The sequence below is a fragment of the Tursiops truncatus genome, chromosome 5, assembly GCF_011762595.2.
Source record: "Tursiops truncatus isolate mTurTru1 chromosome 5, mTurTru1.mat.Y, whole genome shotgun sequence".
NCBI classification, from domain to species: Eukaryota; Metazoa; Chordata; class Mammalia; order Artiodactyla; family Delphinidae; genus Tursiops; species Tursiops truncatus.
Window position 1 is genome coordinate 92,936,277 of NC_047038.1, and position 18,742 is coordinate 92,955,018.

Here is an 18,742-nt window from a genome sequence, read left to right on the forward strand (position 1 = left end):
GAAAGAAATTAATTTTTCTAATCTCAGCAAACTCATTCTTAGGCAAATTGATTTTCAAAAAGTTGATCTAGAAACAGAAGAGATGAGGAGTAGGAGGTCCATACAGGCCTTAATTTTAAACCAGCCCAGCACAAGGCCTATATATTAATGAATTGCTAATTCAATTCCCATTTTTCTTCATATATACAGTCCCCTCAGAAACCCCAAGGACAGAGGAATGGATAAAGCAGATGTCCCCAAGGACAGAACAATGGATAACGATTTATGGTTGGAATATTACTCAGCCATAAAAAAGAATGAAATAATGCCATTTGCAGCAACATGGATGGACCTAGAGATTATCATACTAACTGAAGTAAGTCATATCTGGAATCTAATTTAAAAATAAAGGTACAAATGAACTTATTTACAAAACAGAAACAGACTTACAGATATATAGAGAACTTATGGTTACCAAAGGGGAAACGTGGGGGGGTTGGTAGAAATCAGGAGCTTGGGTTGAATACACACACACTACTATGTATAAGATAACCAAGAAGGACCTACTGTATAGCACAGGGAGCTCTACTCAATATTCTGTGATAACCTATATGAGAAAAGAATCTAAAAAAGAATGAATATATGTATACGTATACCTAAATCACTTTGCAGTACACCTGAAACTAACACAACATTGTAAAATCAACGATACCCAGGAATACCCAAATCCTATTACAATCGTAACCCTAACATGCTGAATCCAAGTAACCTGAATGGAGTACATACTGACTCAGAAACAGTTCAATTTTCTGATACAGGCACAACAAATGTAACATCCATTACAGTGCGGCTTACTATTCAATAAACTTTGAGATAACACAGGGAAACAATGTTCCCATTTGTCTAATGAATTCTCACACTAGCAGTTCCTCTCTTTCATTTCCTACTTTAATCACAAATACAGACACTGACAAAATAAATAAGAAAAATGATTTGTGATTTTTAAAATTTGTACGCTTGTCCTCTAAATTCTCTATCAGCCTAACTCCAATATACCTCACATCCCTCTTTGAAGGGCAGTTGTAAGATATCCAGGATAAGCAGGAAAATTGCCACAGGATGACAACGAGGTTTCCACCCTGTTGTGTACTCAAGATGCTATTATGAAGTCAAGAGGGAACTATCCAATACATCTGGCAAGTGTTCAAGGATAAACACGCAAAGTCTATTCTCCAGCATTCTCCTTAACATACTAATCATCAAAGGTCACTCTATCTGAATGCTGGAAATTCTCCTTCGAAATCCTCTTCTCCACCATGGTTAACCTACTAAAGTTAAGTGGGAAGGGAAAAAACAGAAGCAAGAGTACTCTATTCACAAAGATGTCTACAATTTAAGATCAGAAAGTTTACTGCAAGCAGTCTCCTAAATCTCCTAATCAAAAAGTAGTACCCAAAGAAAAGTGTTCTCCTAAATCAGTTGTCTGTGCAATCTAAACGAAGAGTAAACAAGAATCCACAGCAACGTCTGTTGCTTCAAACCTACCAGAAATGAAAAGATCTTTGCTGCTGTAAAGAAAGAGTAAATATGTTCAGACCCAAACTAAGACAGGCTGCAAGGGCAGTTTTAAGAGGATCACAGATCATCTAGATAAGCCACACTTTTAAAAGTAAGCGTATCAAGGGAATTCCCGTGGTCCAGTGGTTAGGACTCCCTGCTTCCACTGCAGGGGCCATGGGTTCAATCGCTGGTCAGGGAACTAAGATCCTGCAAGCCGTGTGGTACAGCCAAAAAAAAAAGTAAGCATGTCAAGAGTATGAGAGTTCCTATGACTCAAAATAACAAATCCACTAGAAAAACTGGACTCAGCACAACGTGTTAAATGTGAAAAAAACTGAAGTAACATGCTAATACTTCATAACAAAATAAAATACTTCATCTTTTCTTTCTCCTACCTTCTAATTTCAGGCTCTGCCTCTCTAGCAGTATGTAAAATCAAATAATTCACTAATATTTCACAAATATAATGCCTTAAGTCTGTTTACATAAGCAAAAAAAATCATCTGTGTATAAATTATGAATGTTGTATTGCATCAAGAAAATTTAAACACTAATTCAAAAACTCATTTGGGGGGCTTCCCTGGTGGCACAGTAGTTAAGTATCCGCCTGCCAATGCAGGGGACACGGATTCGATCCCTGGTCCGGGAAGATCTCACATGCCACAGAGCAACTAAGCCCGTGCACCACAACTACTGATCCCGTGTGCCACAACTAGTGAAGCCCATGCCCACAGAGCCCATGCTCCCCATCAAGAGAAGCCACCGCAATGAGAAGCCCGCGCACCGCAACGAAGAGTAGCCCCCCGTCGCCGCAACTAGAGAAAGCCCCCGCGCAGCAATGAAGACCCAATGCAGCCACAAATAAATAATTTATTTTTAAAAAATCATTTGGTTTTCATTACTAGAAAACTGAACATGATAGTAGTATCAAAAACTAAGGATTTGGGCTTCCCTGGTGGTGCAGTGGTTGAGAGTCCGCCTGCCGATGCAGGGGACACAGGTTCATGCCCTGGTCTGGGAAGATCCCACATGCCGCGGAGCGGCTGGGCCCGTGAGCCATGGCCACTGAGCCTGCGCATCTGGAGCCTGTACTCCGCAACGGGAGAGGCCACAACAGTGAGAGGCCCACGTACCGCAAAAAAAAAAAAAAAAAAAAAATAAGGATTTAACTAAAGAACACTTTTCATAATGAACAGCTTTTCTAATTGTTTTAGCTTTTCTATTTCTTTGGGAAAACAATTTAATTAAATCTTGAATACAACGTTTTATTGACTAACATTAAAGTCTGACAGTAATCATAATAGTTGTCCCATACTTTTTGACCTGAACCAAATTGCACAATGTTCCAACGTTAGATATACATAGCAAAATATACATAAAGAGGTGTTAAACCTAGTTTTACTTATCTGAGAACCAGGGTTTAGAATTTAGAAAAACCATATCTAAATCTACAAATCTCCATTAAAAAGAGAAATAAAACAGAAAAGCCTTAGTAACTAAACTCTGTCTGGGATAAAACTCGATAAGGCACAAAGAAAAGCTCCATCCAGGAAAGGGTTCCTAGGTGCCAGCATCTTAATTATGAAAGAATTTAAAAGGAAAGGCCAATGCAGACTCAGGCTGATCCAAAACAGATAGCATTAAACAACAGAGCTAATCCTTAACTTTTTGACATGAATAAATGCCTAAGGAGAGTACCCACTCTACTCATACAAATGACTGCCAATAAGGTGGTGCTTTGTGCTGAGTGGAAAAGGTTTGAAGGGAAGGGGTGTCAGCTTTAAAACAGCTCCTAAAATAGTTGCTTAAAAGGATAAAGAAAAAGAGAACTTACAAAGGCTTTGAGTCACGCTTGGTTCCAGGAAAAGGATACTTTGGCTCTATGTGAAAGCAAAAACCAGTCATTGTAAAATACAGATACCCAGATTTTGTCAGCAAAAGGAAGAGTATTGTCCATTATTTCCCACAAAGGCAGCAGAGCCTTTAACTTGGATTCCTATTTTTTCTTGGCAGGTAGGTATTCTGCAAAAGCAACAAAGCAAACTAAATATAAAACTCTTCTGAAATTCAACCCCGCAGTCAAAATGCCAAATTCACAAACTCATCAAAGGTCACAGAGGAACAAATTTCCTGTTTTTTTACTTAAACTCATTACCTTCCTCCTGAGCTAACCAATACAGAATTTCCTTCTTCTTGTTCTGAGGCTGATAAAATGAGGACAGCATACTTACAACATACTAGGAACAATAGGCAGTTACCCAGAATCACAGAATCAAGGAATAAAATTTGCTATTTTCTAAAACCCAGTTGCACATAATGCATGTCTATTATTTCTCCATTTGAGAAGAGTGAATTGTTTTATTAACGGTTTTTAAAAATTTTATTTCGAAGTTGTTTTACAAAAAGACTAAAAGAAAATGTAATGCTTTATAAACATTTATCAAAAATCCATTACTTTTAATTATTAGAACTATGTTCCTTGCCCTAAACACCTTATAGTCTAGGAAAGATGAGCAAAAGGTAAACAATGATTATTATATTGTAAACATTTATGTATTTCCCATCTCTTTCTAAAATGTATTTAAAGTTGCTTTCCACAAAGAATATTTAACAGTGTTTACAAATAACTGTAGTTCAATGAATAAATGTGTGTAAATTCAATAAAAGAGCTGCTAAGAATAAAATTTGAATGGAGCAATAGTTCTTGACCAAGTTGATTAATCGTGAAATGTGCTACAAGTACTGTAACTTGTAAACTAATAAAAGTAAAAATGACCTAAGTTTGTGTACAATTTATACACACAATATATACTATATATGTATTAGTACTGCTAATCCTATCCTTTTTTTTTTTTTTTTTTTTTTTTTTGCGGTACGCGGGCCTCTCACTGCTGTGGCCTCTCCCGTTGCGGAGCACAGGCTCCAGACGCGCAGGCTCAGCGGCCATGGCTCACGGGCCCAGCTGTTACGCGGCATGTGGGATCTTCCCGGACCGGGGCACGAACCTGTGTCGCCTGCAGCGGCAGACGGACTCTCAACCACTGCGCCACCAGGGAAGCCCAACACATTCCTTTTTAATCTTATTTATTTCATTCACTAAAAATCATTATTCCAAAAACGCTCCACAGACTTCTGCAGACTGCCAAAGAGTCCATACAACCAAACATCCACCCATATCCAAACATAACACCCATGCATTAGAGGGAGGAAGGGGAAAACCAATCCTGAGGGTATTCAGGCATAAAGTAAGTAGGGCCTAAATTCAGGCAAAAATAGAAATAATTCCAATTTTAATCAATTTGTCTAATATAAAGTTCATAATTATCTTCCCCAAATTGTATCCTCCTTCTGATTTTTCAGTTATCTTTGATTTCTTCCTTCATATTCAACCACTGATGTCACTTAAAAGCTTTCTTTTCTATCCCAATTGACACATCTCTCTCCTGACTTACCACTTCATATTTTAATTTTAATTCTTTAAAAAAGAGCCTCCCTCCTCCCACACTGATCTCCGCAACTGATTCTGCATACCTCAACCAGATTAAACTTCTTAAATAATTATTTCCAAACTGCCACCAGCCTCTCAAAATCACTCAATGCTCCCAAGGTCTTTAATAGTAGTATTGATAATTACTTGATTCTAGAGCCATATCTGCAATAACTATTAATAACTATTAATCAAAACAATTATACAGCCATGTCCTATAAAACATCATCTAAACGATATTATGACATAAAACTCAGGAATTACTAAGAGAACCCCAATTTACAGATGTAAAAAACACACTTGGTGCTCTAGAATTAAACCTAGAATAAGACTTAAATTCCTCATTCAAACCCCTCCATAATAATCATGCTCCAATTTGCCTTATCACCTCCTTGTTCCCACTGAAGCTCTGGAAGTTAACCAGATATTAACTCAATGTCCCACTCCTCCTTGAATCTGGACTCATACCTTTTATTTTTCTTTTTAAAACATCTTTATTGAGGTATAATTGCTTTACAATGGTGTGTTAGTTTCTGCTTTATAACAAAGTGAATCAGCTATACATATACATATGTTCCCATATCTCCTCCCTCTTGCGTCTCCCTCCCTCCCACCCTCCCTATCCCACCCCTCTAGGTGGTCACAAAGCACCGAGCTGATCTCCCTGTGCTATGTGGCTGCTTCCCACTAGCTATCTATTTTACATTTGGTAGTGTATATATGTCCATGCCACTCTCTCACGTCATCCCAGCTTACCCTTCCCCATCCCCGTGTCCTCAAGTCCATTCTCTACATCGGTGTCTTTATTCCTGTCCTGCCCTTAGGTTCATCAGAAGCTTTTTTTTTTTTTTTAGATTGCACATATATGTGTTAGCATACGGTATTTTTCTCTTTCTGACTTACTTCACTCAGTATGGCTCTAGGTCCATCCACCTCACTACAAATAACTCAATTTCATTTCTTTTTATGGCTGAGTAATATTCCACTGTATATATTGTGCCACATCTTCTTTATCCATTCATCTGTCAATGGACACCTAGGTTGCTTCCATGTCCTGGCTATTGTAAATACAGCTGCAATGAACACTGTGGTACATGACTCTTTTTGAATTATGGTTTTCTTAGGGTATATGCCCAGTAGTAGGATTGCTGTGTCGTATGGTAGTTCTATTTTTAGTTTTTTAAGGAAACTCCATACTGTTCCCTATAGTGGCTGTATCAATTCACATTCCCACCAAAGGTGCAAGAAGGTTCCCTTTTCTCCACACCCTCTCCAGCATTTGTTTGTAGATTTTTTTTTTTTTTTTTTTTTTTTTGCAGTACGCGGGCCTGTCACTCTTGTGGCCTCCCCCGTTGCAGAGTACAGGCTCCGGATGCACAGGCTCAGCGGCCATGGCTCACGGGCCCAGCCGCTCCGCGGCATGTGGGATCTTCCCGGACCGGGGCACAAATCCGTGTCCCGTGCATCAGCAGGCGGACTCTCAACCACTGCGCCACCAGGGAAGCCCTGTTTGTAGATTTTTGATGATGGCCATTATCACTGGTGTGAGATGATACCTCACTGTAGTTTTGATTTGCATTTCTCTAATGATTAGTGATGTTGAGCATCCTTTCATGTGTCTGGTGGCAATCGGTATATCTTCTTTGGGGAAATGTCTATTTAAGTCTTCTGCCCATTTTCTTTTTTTTTAAGCATCTTTACTGGAGTACAACTGCTTCACAATGGTGTGTTAGTTTCTGCTTTATAACAAAGTGAATCAGCTATACATATACATACATCCCCATATCTCCTCCCTCTTGCATCTCCCTCCCACCCTCCCTATCCCACCCCTCTAGGTGGTCACAAAACACTGAGATGATCTCCCTGTGCTATGCGGCTGCTTCCCACTAGCTATCTATCTTACATTTGGTAGTATATATAAGTCCACCCACTCTCTCAATTCGTCCCAGCTTACCCTTCCCCCTCCCCCTCCCCGAGTCCTCAAGTCCATTCTCTACATCTGCGTCTTTATTCCTGTCCTTTCTGCCTATTTTTGGATCGGGTTGCTGGTTTCCTTGATATTGAGCTGCATGAGCTACTTGTAAATTTTAGAGATTAATCCTTTGTCAGTTGCAAATATTTTCTCCCATTCTGAGAGTTGTCTTTTCATCTTGTTTACGGTTTCCTTTGCTGTGAAAAAGATTTTGTTTCATTAGGTCCCATTTGTTTAGTTTTGTTTTTATTTCTATTTCTCTAGGAGGTGGGTCAAAAAGGATCTTGCTGTGACTTATGTCATAGAGTATTCTGCCTATGTTTTCTTCTAAGAGTTCTATAGTATCTGGCCTTACATTTAGGTCTTTAATCCATTTTGAGTTTATTTTTGTATATGGTGTTAGGGAGTGTTCTAATTTCATTCTTTTACATGTAGCTGTCCAGTTTTCCCAGCACCACTTACTGAAGAGTCTGTCTTTTTTCCATTGTATATTCTTGCCTCCTTTATCAAAAATAAGGTGACCATATGTGCATGGGTTTATCTCTGGGCTTTCTATCCTGTTCCATTGATCTATATTTCTGTTTTGGTGCCAGTACCATACTGTCTTGATTACTGTAGCTTTGTAGTATAGTCTGAAGTCAGGGAGCCTGATTCCTCCAGCTCCGTTTTTCTTTCTCAAGACTGCTTTGGCTATTCGGGATCTTTTGTGTTTCCATACACATTGTGAAATTTTTTGTTCTAGTTCTGTGAAAAATGCCATTGGTAGTTTGATAGGGATTGCACTGAATCTGTAGATTGCTTTGGGTAGTATAGTCATTTTCACAATGTTGATTCTTCCAATCCAAGAACATGGTATATCTCTCCAACTGTTCGTTATCACCTTTAATTTCTTTCATCACTGTCTTATAGTTTTCTGCATACACACACGTCTTTTGCCTCTCTAGGTAGGTTTATTCGTAGGTATTTTATTCTTTTTGTTGCAATAGTAAATGGGAGTGTTTCCTTAATTTCACTGTCAGATATTCCATCATTAGTGTATAGGAATGCAAGAGATTTCTGTGCATTAATTTTGTATCCTGCAACCTTACCAAATTCATTGATTAGCTCTAGTAGTTTTCTGATAGCATCTTTAGGATTCTCTATGTATAGTATCATGTCATCTGCAAACAGTGACAGCTTTACTTCTTCTTTTCCGATTTGGATTCCTTTTATTTCTTTTTCTTCTCTGATTGCTGTGGCTAAAACTTCCAAAACTATGTTGAATGATAGTGGTGAGAGTGGAGAACCTTATCTTGTTCTTGATCTTAGAGGAAATGGTTTCAGTTTTTCACCACCGAGAACCATGGCGGCTGTGGGTTTGTCATATATGGCCTTCATTATGTTGAGGAAAGTTCCCTTTATGCCTACTTTCTGGAGGATTTTTATCATAAATGGATGTTGAAGTTTGTCAAAAGATTTTTCTGTATCTATTGAGATGATCATATGGTTTTTCTCCTTCAATTTGTTAATATGGTGTATCACGTTGATTGATTTGCGTATATTGAAGAATCCTTGCATTCCTGGAATAAATCCCACTTGATCATGGTGTATGATCCTTTTAATGTGCTGTTGGATTCTGTTTGCTAGTATTTTGTTGAGGATTTTTGCATCTATGTTCATTAGTGATATTGGCCTGTAGTTTTCTTTCTTTGTGACATCTTTGTCTGGTTTTGGTATCAGGGTGATGGTGGTCTCGTAGAATGAGTTGAGGAGTGTTCCTCCGTCTACTATATTTTGGAAGAGTTTGAGAAGGATAGGTGTTAGCTCTTCTCTAAAAGTTTGATAGAATTTGCCTGTGAAGCCATCTGGTCCTGAGCTTTTGTTTGTTGGAAGATTTTTAATCACAGTCTCAATTTCAGTGCTTGTGATTGGTTTATATTTTCTATTTCTTCCTGGTTCAGTCTCGGAAGGTTGTGCTTTTCTAAGAATTTGTCCATTTCTTCCAGGTTGTCCATTTTATTGGCATATAGTTGTCTGTAGTAATCTCTCATGATCCTTTGTACTTCTGCAGTGTCAGTTTTTATTTCTCCTTTTTCATTTCTAATTCTATTGATTTGGACTCATACCTTTCTGCTACTACGTATCTGCTGATGTAATTTCTACCATCTGCAATGCCATTTGATTCATTCATTCATTTAATAAACAGTTACTAAGCCCCTAAAATATACTAAACATTTAGTATATCTCTGCCCTTAAAAATCTCAGTCTAACGAGAAAGCAGAGACATAAACCAGGTAAACAAAATACAGTCTGGTAAATGTCATAAAAGGGGAATGCACAGGATGCTAGGGGAGCGCAGAGAAAAAGCATAAAGCAAAGACTGGAAGTGTGAGGCAAGGTTTCCTGGAGTAGGGAGCATCTAAGGTGAGTTATTAAGAAAGTCAGTGAGGTCGTAGAGTATAAGGTATTGTAGGCATGTATAAAGCACAAACTAGGCTATATCTAAGTCACTCAGTTGGCTAGGCTAGAGAATATGTTTGAAGGAGGAGGAGTAATAAATGATAAAACTGGAAAGGTACAAGAGGCCAGTAACGTGATGGACCTTACATACAACGCCATGAAAGCGCCATTTTATTCTAAAAGCAATAAGCAGCAGCAGGATACACTGGGAAGTATACAAGTTGAGGAATTCCCATGACCTAAATCTGAATTCAATCTCTTGTGTCATTTACTTGCTATGTGACTTTCATCAAATTTGCCTCTCTAACCTTCAGTTTCCTCAACTATAAAATAGGAATTAATAATATCAACTTTGCCAGGATTCTAACAAGAAGTTAATTCATGTAAATCTCCTAGCACAAGGGTCAGCAAACTATAGCTTGGTTTGCCAGCAATGAATGGTTTTACATTTTTAAAGGATTGTTTATTTAACAAACAACAACAACAACAATATAGAACAGAAATCTTCCATGACCCACAAGGCCAAAACATTTACTATACGGCCCTTTACATAAAAATCTTACCAACTCCTACCCTTAAGCTCATAATAGGCAACCAAAAAACAGTAACATTATTAAGGATTTTAAGTAGGGAATTTCAGCAATATTGAAAGAATTTTAAAAGGATTTCTCTGGTGACAATGCCTACAAAGAAACAGAAGTTAAAGCAGCAATAATGGATGTTGGGAAATAAGCAAGGAGAATGCTGCAGTAATCCATTAATCCAAGGAAGCCCAGAAATATATTTTTTTTAACATTACCTAATCATGGGGCTTCCCTGGTGGCGCAGTGGTTAAGAATCCGCCTGCCGATGCAGGGGACACGGGTTCGAGCCCCGGTCCCGGAAGATCCCACATGCCACGGAGCAACTAAGCCTGTGCGCCACAACTACTGAGCCTGCACTCTAGAGCCCGTGAGCCACAACTACTGAAGCCCGCACACCTAGAGCCCATGCTCCCCAACAAGAGAAGCCATCGCAATGATAAGCCCGTGCACTGCAACGAAGAGTAGCCCCTACTCGCCGCAACTAGAGAAAGCCCACACACAGCAACAAAGACCCAACTCTACCAAAAATAAATGATTAATTTTTTTTAAATTACCTAATCAGAACGCAGCTGCATGCAATTGTGTAATTAAAATTTCAAAAAGTAAATGAAGGATAATCACCACATCAAGTGCATCATAACCTTACCTTGCAGAGCAAAATTTCCTAAGAAATCTATTAAACTTTTTAGAAAACTATGCAGAAAACTTACAAAAGTGAAACCATTGATGCTGAAATGTTTTGGGAAAAAGGTCAGGTGACAGCCAGGTTCAAAGTAAACATGGAATTCTTCATTAACCATACATTTTTTATCACAAAGGTTTGTTCCCTTCTTTTTAACTCTATGTTTAGTACTTCATTTATGATTTAGTTTCTCTCTGCTTCCTGTGTCCTGCTCCAACCTAGCTATCAAAACTAAAAAAAAAAAAAAAAATTCTCCACACTGTTTTTAATTAATGTTTTTCAAAAGAAACAATATTCTCCACTGATCAAAAAACCCAAATTATTCAGAAAATCTTCAGTAAAGGATTAAGGGCCCTCCAAATGTGTATAGGGATTAATGGGAAGACAATGAGAGATCATGAAAGGGGTAGGGAAGAGAGAAAAGAAGGGAGAGGGAAAAAGAGGGGGGGAAAGCTAGCCCCTCTTTCCCAAACAAGTTAAGCATCATTATCTGCCATGTATCACTGGACTTAGCATCTTCACTTTTCTAACTCATATTTCATATTTCCCTCAAAACTCAACCTTAACACCCCTTCATGATAAAAACACTCAACAAACTAGGAACAGAAGGGAACTTCCTCAACCTGATAAACAGCATCTATGAAAACCCCATTAGCTAATATCAAATAGTGGAAGACTGAATGCTTTCTCCCCCAAGATCAGGAATAAGACAAGAATATCTGCTCTTGACACTGCTTTTCAACAATGTTTAGCCAGGGCAATTAGGCAAGAAAATGAAATAAAATGCATCCAGATTGGAAAAGAAGAAAAACTATACTTATTTACAGGTGACATGATCCTTGTTACACAGAAAAGCAGATGGAATTCATTTAAAAAACTATTAGAACTAATAAACAAGTTCAGCAAGGTTGCAGAATACAACATCAATACATGAAAGTCAGTTGTATTTTTTCATACTTGCAATGAGCAGCCCAAAAATGAAATTAAGAAAACAGTTCTATTTACAACAGCATCTAAAAGAATAAAATATTTAAGAGAAAATGCAACAAAAAAAGTGTAAAACTTTGAAGACTACAAAACACTGTCAAAAGAAATTAAAAATCTAAATATATGGGAAGATCCCACGTTCATAAATAGGAAGACTCATTTAATACTGTCAAGATGGTGACGCTCCCCAAATTATCTACAGACTTAACACAATTCCTATCAAAATTCTCGCTGGCTTCTTTGCAGAAATTGATAAGCTAACCCTAAAATTCATATGGAAATACAAGTACATCAGTGATTGCCTAGAATTAGGGGTATGGGAGAATGAGTGATAACTCAAAAGAATACAGGATTTATATTTCAGGTGACTAAAATGTTCTATAAATTTTGGTGAAGGCTGCACAAATGTGAATATACTAAACACTACTGAGATATTTTTTAAATGGGCTACTTCTATAAGTGAATTATATCTCAAAAAAGCTGTTACCAAAACAAATCTCTCAACTTTTGAGTAGTCTCTGGCCCACTCACCATTCCATTTTACGTTACTCCCTCACAGAATGTCTGCAAACAGTTTATATTGTAGTGACTCGCACTTGTTCATTTATTGTTTTGAAACAACTAAATTATATGCTTTATTTACCTTATTCATAAGCTATAAGCTTCACAAGGGTCTCTTCTACTTTCTTTTTAGAACGAAGTATAATAATGGGTACAGAAGAGGCTCAAAATGCAAAACATTAGAAATACTTAACATGGAGAAGTTAGCCAGACTACTCAAAAATCTTTCTTTTGGAGAATACAGACACATATAAAACTCCCCAGATTCCTAACCAAACTGTTTAGAATAAAGACAAATAAAAGCATACCCAGAACTGAGGTTTCACTTTACAATAATCCTAGGCAGTAAAAGAGTAAGCTGCAATTCAATTAAAATTAAAGTCCAGAAATAAAATTAATGTATTATGGTTCAGTATTAGTGCAGGTGGTCAAAGAAAGTTGTAGTATTTTCATTATGAAACATGAACACAAGTTAATAATTGAGCCTTTGTTGTTTACTTGATGATTTTATTGTTCTTTCTGGGTTAAGCCTCACAAATATTAATTATAATGACTTTAGAATTACAAAAAACAGCAACAGAAAACACTAGAACACAGTAAGGTCCATCTAAATGATATTTTAAAACAATAATAATAGTAATGCTCTATCCCAACAGAAAAAAGAAAATTTAAAAATATGTTTCCCATGAAACTATACCTCAGAAACTGAAATTCAAAGTCAACTGATTTCAAAGTACAAAGAGAAATAACTCAAACAGCCAGAACCCAGTAGACCACAACGGCAAGCAATAACTGGATGGCAAAGGAGAGACCCACTAAAGGTTATAAAATCCAATTGTAATGGTCTTTGTAAAATCTGTATCTTTAAATAGCTGCTCACGTTTACTTGTCATTCAAACCTACCTTGGAAGAAATGTCCTTCTTCTCCTCCTGTGGCTCTTATTCCTTCCTTCTCTTCCCACTACTCCCCACCCCTTCACACAATTTTACGCTTTGAAGATGGAAAGCAATTTTTAGTATTATAATTTACCTTTCAGACATAATTTCACAAATATATGCTACCATCTAAAATAACATCATGAAATGCCCCAAGTTGTCCACCACCCAGGGACTACATTCCCATCCCCCTTGCATTCAAATAAGGCTCTGTGACAAATTATCACCAATGAAATGTGGGCAGATGTTTGTCTTTGGGGGTTCTTAAGAAATGTCCTGTGGGTAACAGGCAGGGCTCCAAGGCTCCAGGGAATGGTGGAGACATAAGATGTAAGGCGTCTGGGTTCCTCAATTACCACATGGAGGTAAGCCACAAGCCTGCTAACAAGGAGCACCTGCACTGGACTGTTATGTGAGCAAAATACAAACTTACATGTGTTAAGCCACTGAAATTCTGGGGTATATTTATTACCCTAATTAGCATTACCCAAAGTAAAACATGCATAAATCTTAAGTATTTCAATTCCCCCTAATTAAAGACATTTATAAGGGATATTTTGGAAAGACTGTTTAAAAGCCCACTTAAGTAACATTAAATTTTAAAACCTAAACAATTTTCCACCTTGATTTTACTGTAATTACTTTAAAATGATAGCAAGAAGAGTCCACTGTTAGTAATAAATTTCACTCTTCACATATCTTAACATATTATTTCAGTACCACCTGTTTTCATGATTATTACAGAAAAATGTCCTCCTCAATTCTCCCAATTTAAAAAAAATTACAAAGTGTTTTAAAATACCATAATTCATAATGTCTAATGAAAATTATCAAATACCTAGTTAAGGGCAAAATTCACTTCCATTTTATTGTTTTTAAAGTATTAAAAATTATCACATAGTTTTTAAATTAAGAATTCTTCCTTTCAATATAACCATATGGCAGATAATTCTGTTCACTGTAAATGCACATACACCCATAACAGATACACTTTAACAAAACCATGACATTTTGCATTCTAATAAAGTTCTCCCGCCTATCCTTCACAAAAATACTTCAAAAATGTGTTGAAATTTTAGTGCTTTACTAGGTTTTTTTTTTAAGCTTAACATTGCTGATATAAATAATAATGATATAAGGCCTAAGGAAACCTGGTGTTAGTAAAAGAGAAAAAGAAAAAATGCTTTATTTAACCTTTCTGTTGTCTTTACCTTAAACTCCATACCATTATTTTTTCCAGCACAATACAATTAAAATTAAATGAACAGCCCACTTACCACTCCACACAGAATAATAAAAATGGAAAATTACTGAAAGTTGATAGAAGATTTTTGCTTCCACTCAGGAAAATATTCCAAAAGTTTTTGTTTTGTTTTCTCCAGAATCAGTCAACATGAACTAAAACAATTACATAGCAATTCTGTGGCACTTATAGTTTGTGGATTTATATAAATAAACTCTAGGTCCTTGATCCTTTTTGATGTTTGATTATATTGGAACATATATGTGCTATATATAGCTTAAACAATTTTTTCCAGGGCTACATAGCAAGAACTCACAAAAACAGTAATGAAACTGAAAGATGGCCTATTCGAAAATATGAAAACAAATCAAGTATGACTAGATAGTCTCCATAAACTGGTACACTAGGCTATTTTAATGACAGTCAGTTCAAGGAAAAAGGACTTCTAAAATACATTTAACATTGTTTATATATACTTTATGCATATCAAAGGACTCAAATGTTCTGTTGTCTTGATTTTTAACTTAAGGTGACATAATATTTCTCTCAGTAATCCAGTAAGTATTTGTACTTATACATGTTTTTCAATGCCTACAGTCAGGGCTGCAAAAGGAAGAACTAGTATTTAACTAAGCAGCTATTATGTGCCAAACATATGTTTTTTCAATTTATCCTCAGGACAACCTTACTATAAACGTCTTATCCCCTTGTTACCTATGAGAAAACAGACTTACAGACATTAGGTACCTTGCCTAAGGTAAAACAGCCAAGAAAAGTGGCATAGCCAGAGTTTTGAGGACCCTAAAACAAGTCCTTTTCCACTGAACAACATGTGTTGTTTTTCCAGTAGTGTTCATAGAAAACAGCTCTCCACCCCTCCTGCTCTTCTGCTCACTTCCCAGTGAACAGCAGGAAACATTTCTTTGTGAGACCAGGTTCAGAAAGGAGCAATCTCTGACCATTACACAGAGCATGGCCTGCAAGGATGGAATCTGTATGACGACTTCATCCATAGGGTTTTAGCTAGATGAGCTAACTAGACGCAAATAGAGGGTGGAGTAGATAAAGTAAAGAGCAAATAATCATTCAAATACCATTTATATTTGGTTCTGAAATGCACTGTATGCCTACTGACAGCAGATTTACCTCTACAGTTGCGTTCTGCTTAAACTACTCTCAAAATAGCCTTCGAAGAGCACACACTTGGAGTAGACCATACGGGCTGCCTGATCTAGGTTTCGGATACTGTGAGGGAAAACTTGTTTATACGTGACTATCTTGACTGACAACTAAGACAACTAGAGGCAATAAGGTAGTATCTCCTAAAATATAGTACTGTGCTTCCCATGTGTACAAAAGGCTCAGCTAAACTCCCTGAACACAATGCATCTAAACAGCCTAAGCTGAAGAGTCGGCTGTGCTAAGGAGGATGACAGCTCCAGTAACTTCCTCTTCCTCACCGACCTCCTCAGCTCGGCGTGTACACCCCTTTCCCCCTAGGAGGCAGGATAAAACAATTTCAAATGCACGAAATCCATCCAATCCTACCAACACCATAGGGCAGGGAAGCCAGCTTCCATTTCTTCCCCCGCCCCTCCGAGAAAAATTTTATCTTAAAAAAAAATGCTTAAGTATTATCAACGAAAAAGTATTTGCAACGAAAAAAGAGCTGAAAATATGTACTCAGTCCCTCCACACAGCCTTAAGGAAAGGATGAAAAGAAGGGATCTCGACACCGCGTCTTCTCGAGATTTACTGCTTTGATTCACTTTCCCTCGGGTCCCACCGCCGGCCAGAGGGTAGAGCTTGCGGTCGGAACGCCGAAATATGCCTTCGCCTCTCCTCAGGAGACGTGGGGGCGGCCAAGGCGACGGCGATCGGTGCGTCCCGCCTCCGACCCTCACCTGCCCAGGCCCTAGGCAGCGCCCTGGGCCCGCGCGGGCCCGGCGCCCCGGGAGGCGTCCGGGGAGGCTGGTGAGAGGCAGGCAGGCGGGCGGGCGGACGCCGAGGCGGTTAGGCCGCGCTGCAGGCCGGCGCGCTTCCTGCCGCGGCCCCGGGAACGGCGGCGCGGCCCCGACCCACAGCTCCCGGGCCCCGCTGCTGTGTGTGTGCGGAACACACACTCACCCTCTCCGGACCCCGCGGAGCAGCTCTCACCTGCGAGGCTCCTGAGCCTCGGCCACAAAGGGGGAGGGACACGCCACTCGGGGGTCCCAAATACACGGAACCCGCCCCCAGAGTCCCAGGCCCTGGGCGCGGACCACCCCCCCCAAACACACACACGCACGCACACCCCGGAACCTTCGCCGCTTCAGACAGAGACGCGGGTCATCCCCGCACCCGACACACACCCACTCGCTGTGGGTCCTCAGGCCGCCTCCCCGGCCGCCGAAGTCCCAACTCGCACACCCCCAGGCACATCTGTCCTTCTCCCACCTCATTTCCCCGGGGACGCGCTCCTCTTCCCAACACTCTCGATCCTACTCGGAGGCACAAAAACACTCTACCTCATTCTCTTCCTCTGGCCCAGAAGGAGCAACAGCAGCCATTTCCCCGCGGCAGGGGAAACACACACACACAAACACGCGCGCGCGCGCGCGCGCCAGGCCCCCACAGATGCTTCCCCTCCGGAGCCGCGGCCGCAGACGCAAACACAAACACCCACTGGCGGGCCTCGCTACCGCCCGCCCCGAAGGGAATCCGCGGCGGCGGCGGCGGGCAGGGCCCGGATCCCGACTCGCGGGCGGGCGCGCAGGGCGCCCGGGCCTGGGGTCGCCGAGGGCCTGCGCCCCCTCCTCACCTGCATTCAGCGCGCCGGGGTCCGGGCGGCGACGGCGGCGGCGGCGGCGGGGCGGCTGCTGCTGGTGCTGGTGCTGCGGCGGCGGGGGAGGCGGCGGCGGCGGTGGCGGCGGGGCTGAGGGCAGCAAAGACATGCAGGCAGCCCGCCGGGGGAAGAGGCACCGGCCGGAGGGGACGCGGGGCGGGCAGGCCGGGCCGGGCCGCCGAGAAACGGCAGAGGCGGCGGCGAGGAGGACGGCTGAGGGGAGCGAGGAGACGGATGGGGGGCTGGGAGGGGGCCGCGCCGCCGGGCTTCGGGGACGGTGACCCTGGGCGCGCAGGAGAGGCCCCGCGGCCGCGGCCGCCGACGCGAAGGGCCCTGCTGGAGGAAGCTGCGCCCCCGCAGCCGCCGGAGCCGCGGCTATTACTCGGAGAGCCGCACAGAGCCTGGCCTTGGCCTTGGCCTCCTGGCGCCGGGGCTGCCGCCGCTGCGGGGGTTGCTGCTGCGCCTGCTGCTGCTGGAGCCGAGGCTGCTGCACAGAGACGCCAGCTTTTGGTGCCTCCGCTCTCGCTCACACACGTTCACACCCCCGAGGGCCGGGGGAGAGGCGTCCGCGCGCTATCGGTATTGAGATTAATAAGAAGGTGCAGAGAGTGCGAGAAGGAGGAGGGTTGATTGACGTGGAGGGGCTGGCGAGAGTCAGTCACTCCCAGGCGCGGAGGGGTGGGGTGAGGGGGAGAAGGCGGAGCTCCAGCGCCGCGCCTTGGCCCCACCTCCGGGGCGCCGCGTTGGGTCGTGGTGCGCGTGCGCGCGCGGCTGCCAGCTCTCTTACCCATTTTCTCCTTTACCCTTGCTGTTTCCTTACTCGCTTTTCTTGGCTTGAGTGACGAGCAGAGCCGGAGAGGCTGGTAGGTTATCAAAAAGCCACAGCCGCAAAGCTATGGGGGTGGCGGGAAGACACTGGTGATCCCGCCTCCCCCGGTGTTCGTGCCCGGACTTGGCGCTGTTTACTGCCCGCTCGCCGGAGGCGGCCTGACCGCGAAGCCCAGCGCTGGTCTGAGTGGCGAATGGGACGCCAGGTGAGGTGAAGGAAGTGACCTGAAGGAAGAAAATGTTTCCTGACACCTTCAGTGGTTTAATTTTTTTTTTTTAGCGTATAATGCCTGTAAGTTACATAGCGAGGGGTACATAAAAGAACCTGTGACGCTCTACGATAATCCCGTCCTGTTTATTTTCTGAGACTCCCCTCTCACGGTAGAAGTACATTTGTTTGGCCGTGCCAGTTACAGAATGAAAACGGCAAAATGTAAACTAGGAATAGTAATGTTTACTTGGCGAATGTGGCCTTGACATCTGAAGTTTATGGGGTTTAATTTTGTTTTCGTGGGTCAGCTTCGGCTTTTACCACGAGCAGTCCAAAAACAAATTATACCAGCTCTAGAGGCAGAATACTGCTGTTGCAGTTTTGCATAATCTCTTTCCCAACGCATGCCCCGGGCTTGCGTACTTACCAGTGTTGGTCAAGGGTATATT

General features: G+C 41.3%; 1 protein-coding gene and 1 long non-coding RNA gene across 4 annotated transcripts in view; one reads left to right on the forward strand and one right to left on the reverse strand.

The window, feature by feature from the left end:
• The window catches only part of LOC141278802 (uncharacterized), a 36,337-nt gene extending 36,030 nt beyond the window's left edge, over nucleotides 1-307 (forward strand). The window contains exon 3 of the long non-coding RNA XR_012332080.1: nucleotides 190-307. This is a non-coding gene — a long non-coding RNA (uncharacterized lncRNA). The remainder of the gene's footprint in view (nucleotides 1-189) is intronic.
• The window catches only part of CNOT6L (CCR4-NOT transcription complex subunit 6 like), a 128,311-nt gene extending 110,946 nt beyond the window's left edge, over nucleotides 1-17,365 (reverse strand). Inside the window, exon 1 of one of the 3 annotated variants that reach the window (XM_019932767.3) lies at nucleotides 17,231-17,365. Coding sequence is in view for 2 of the 3 variants with exons in the window: in XM_019932764.3 (XP_019788323.1) it covers nucleotides 16,938-16,942 (5 nt within the window). In the remaining variant the exon portion in view is untranslated. Of the gene's footprint in view, nucleotides 1-16,866; nucleotides 17,064-17,230 lie in introns of those variants that run through there. The other 2 variants (XM_019932764.3, XM_019932763.3) reach the window with 2 other exon arrangements.
• Nucleotides 17,366-18,742: the final 1,377 nt, after the last annotated feature.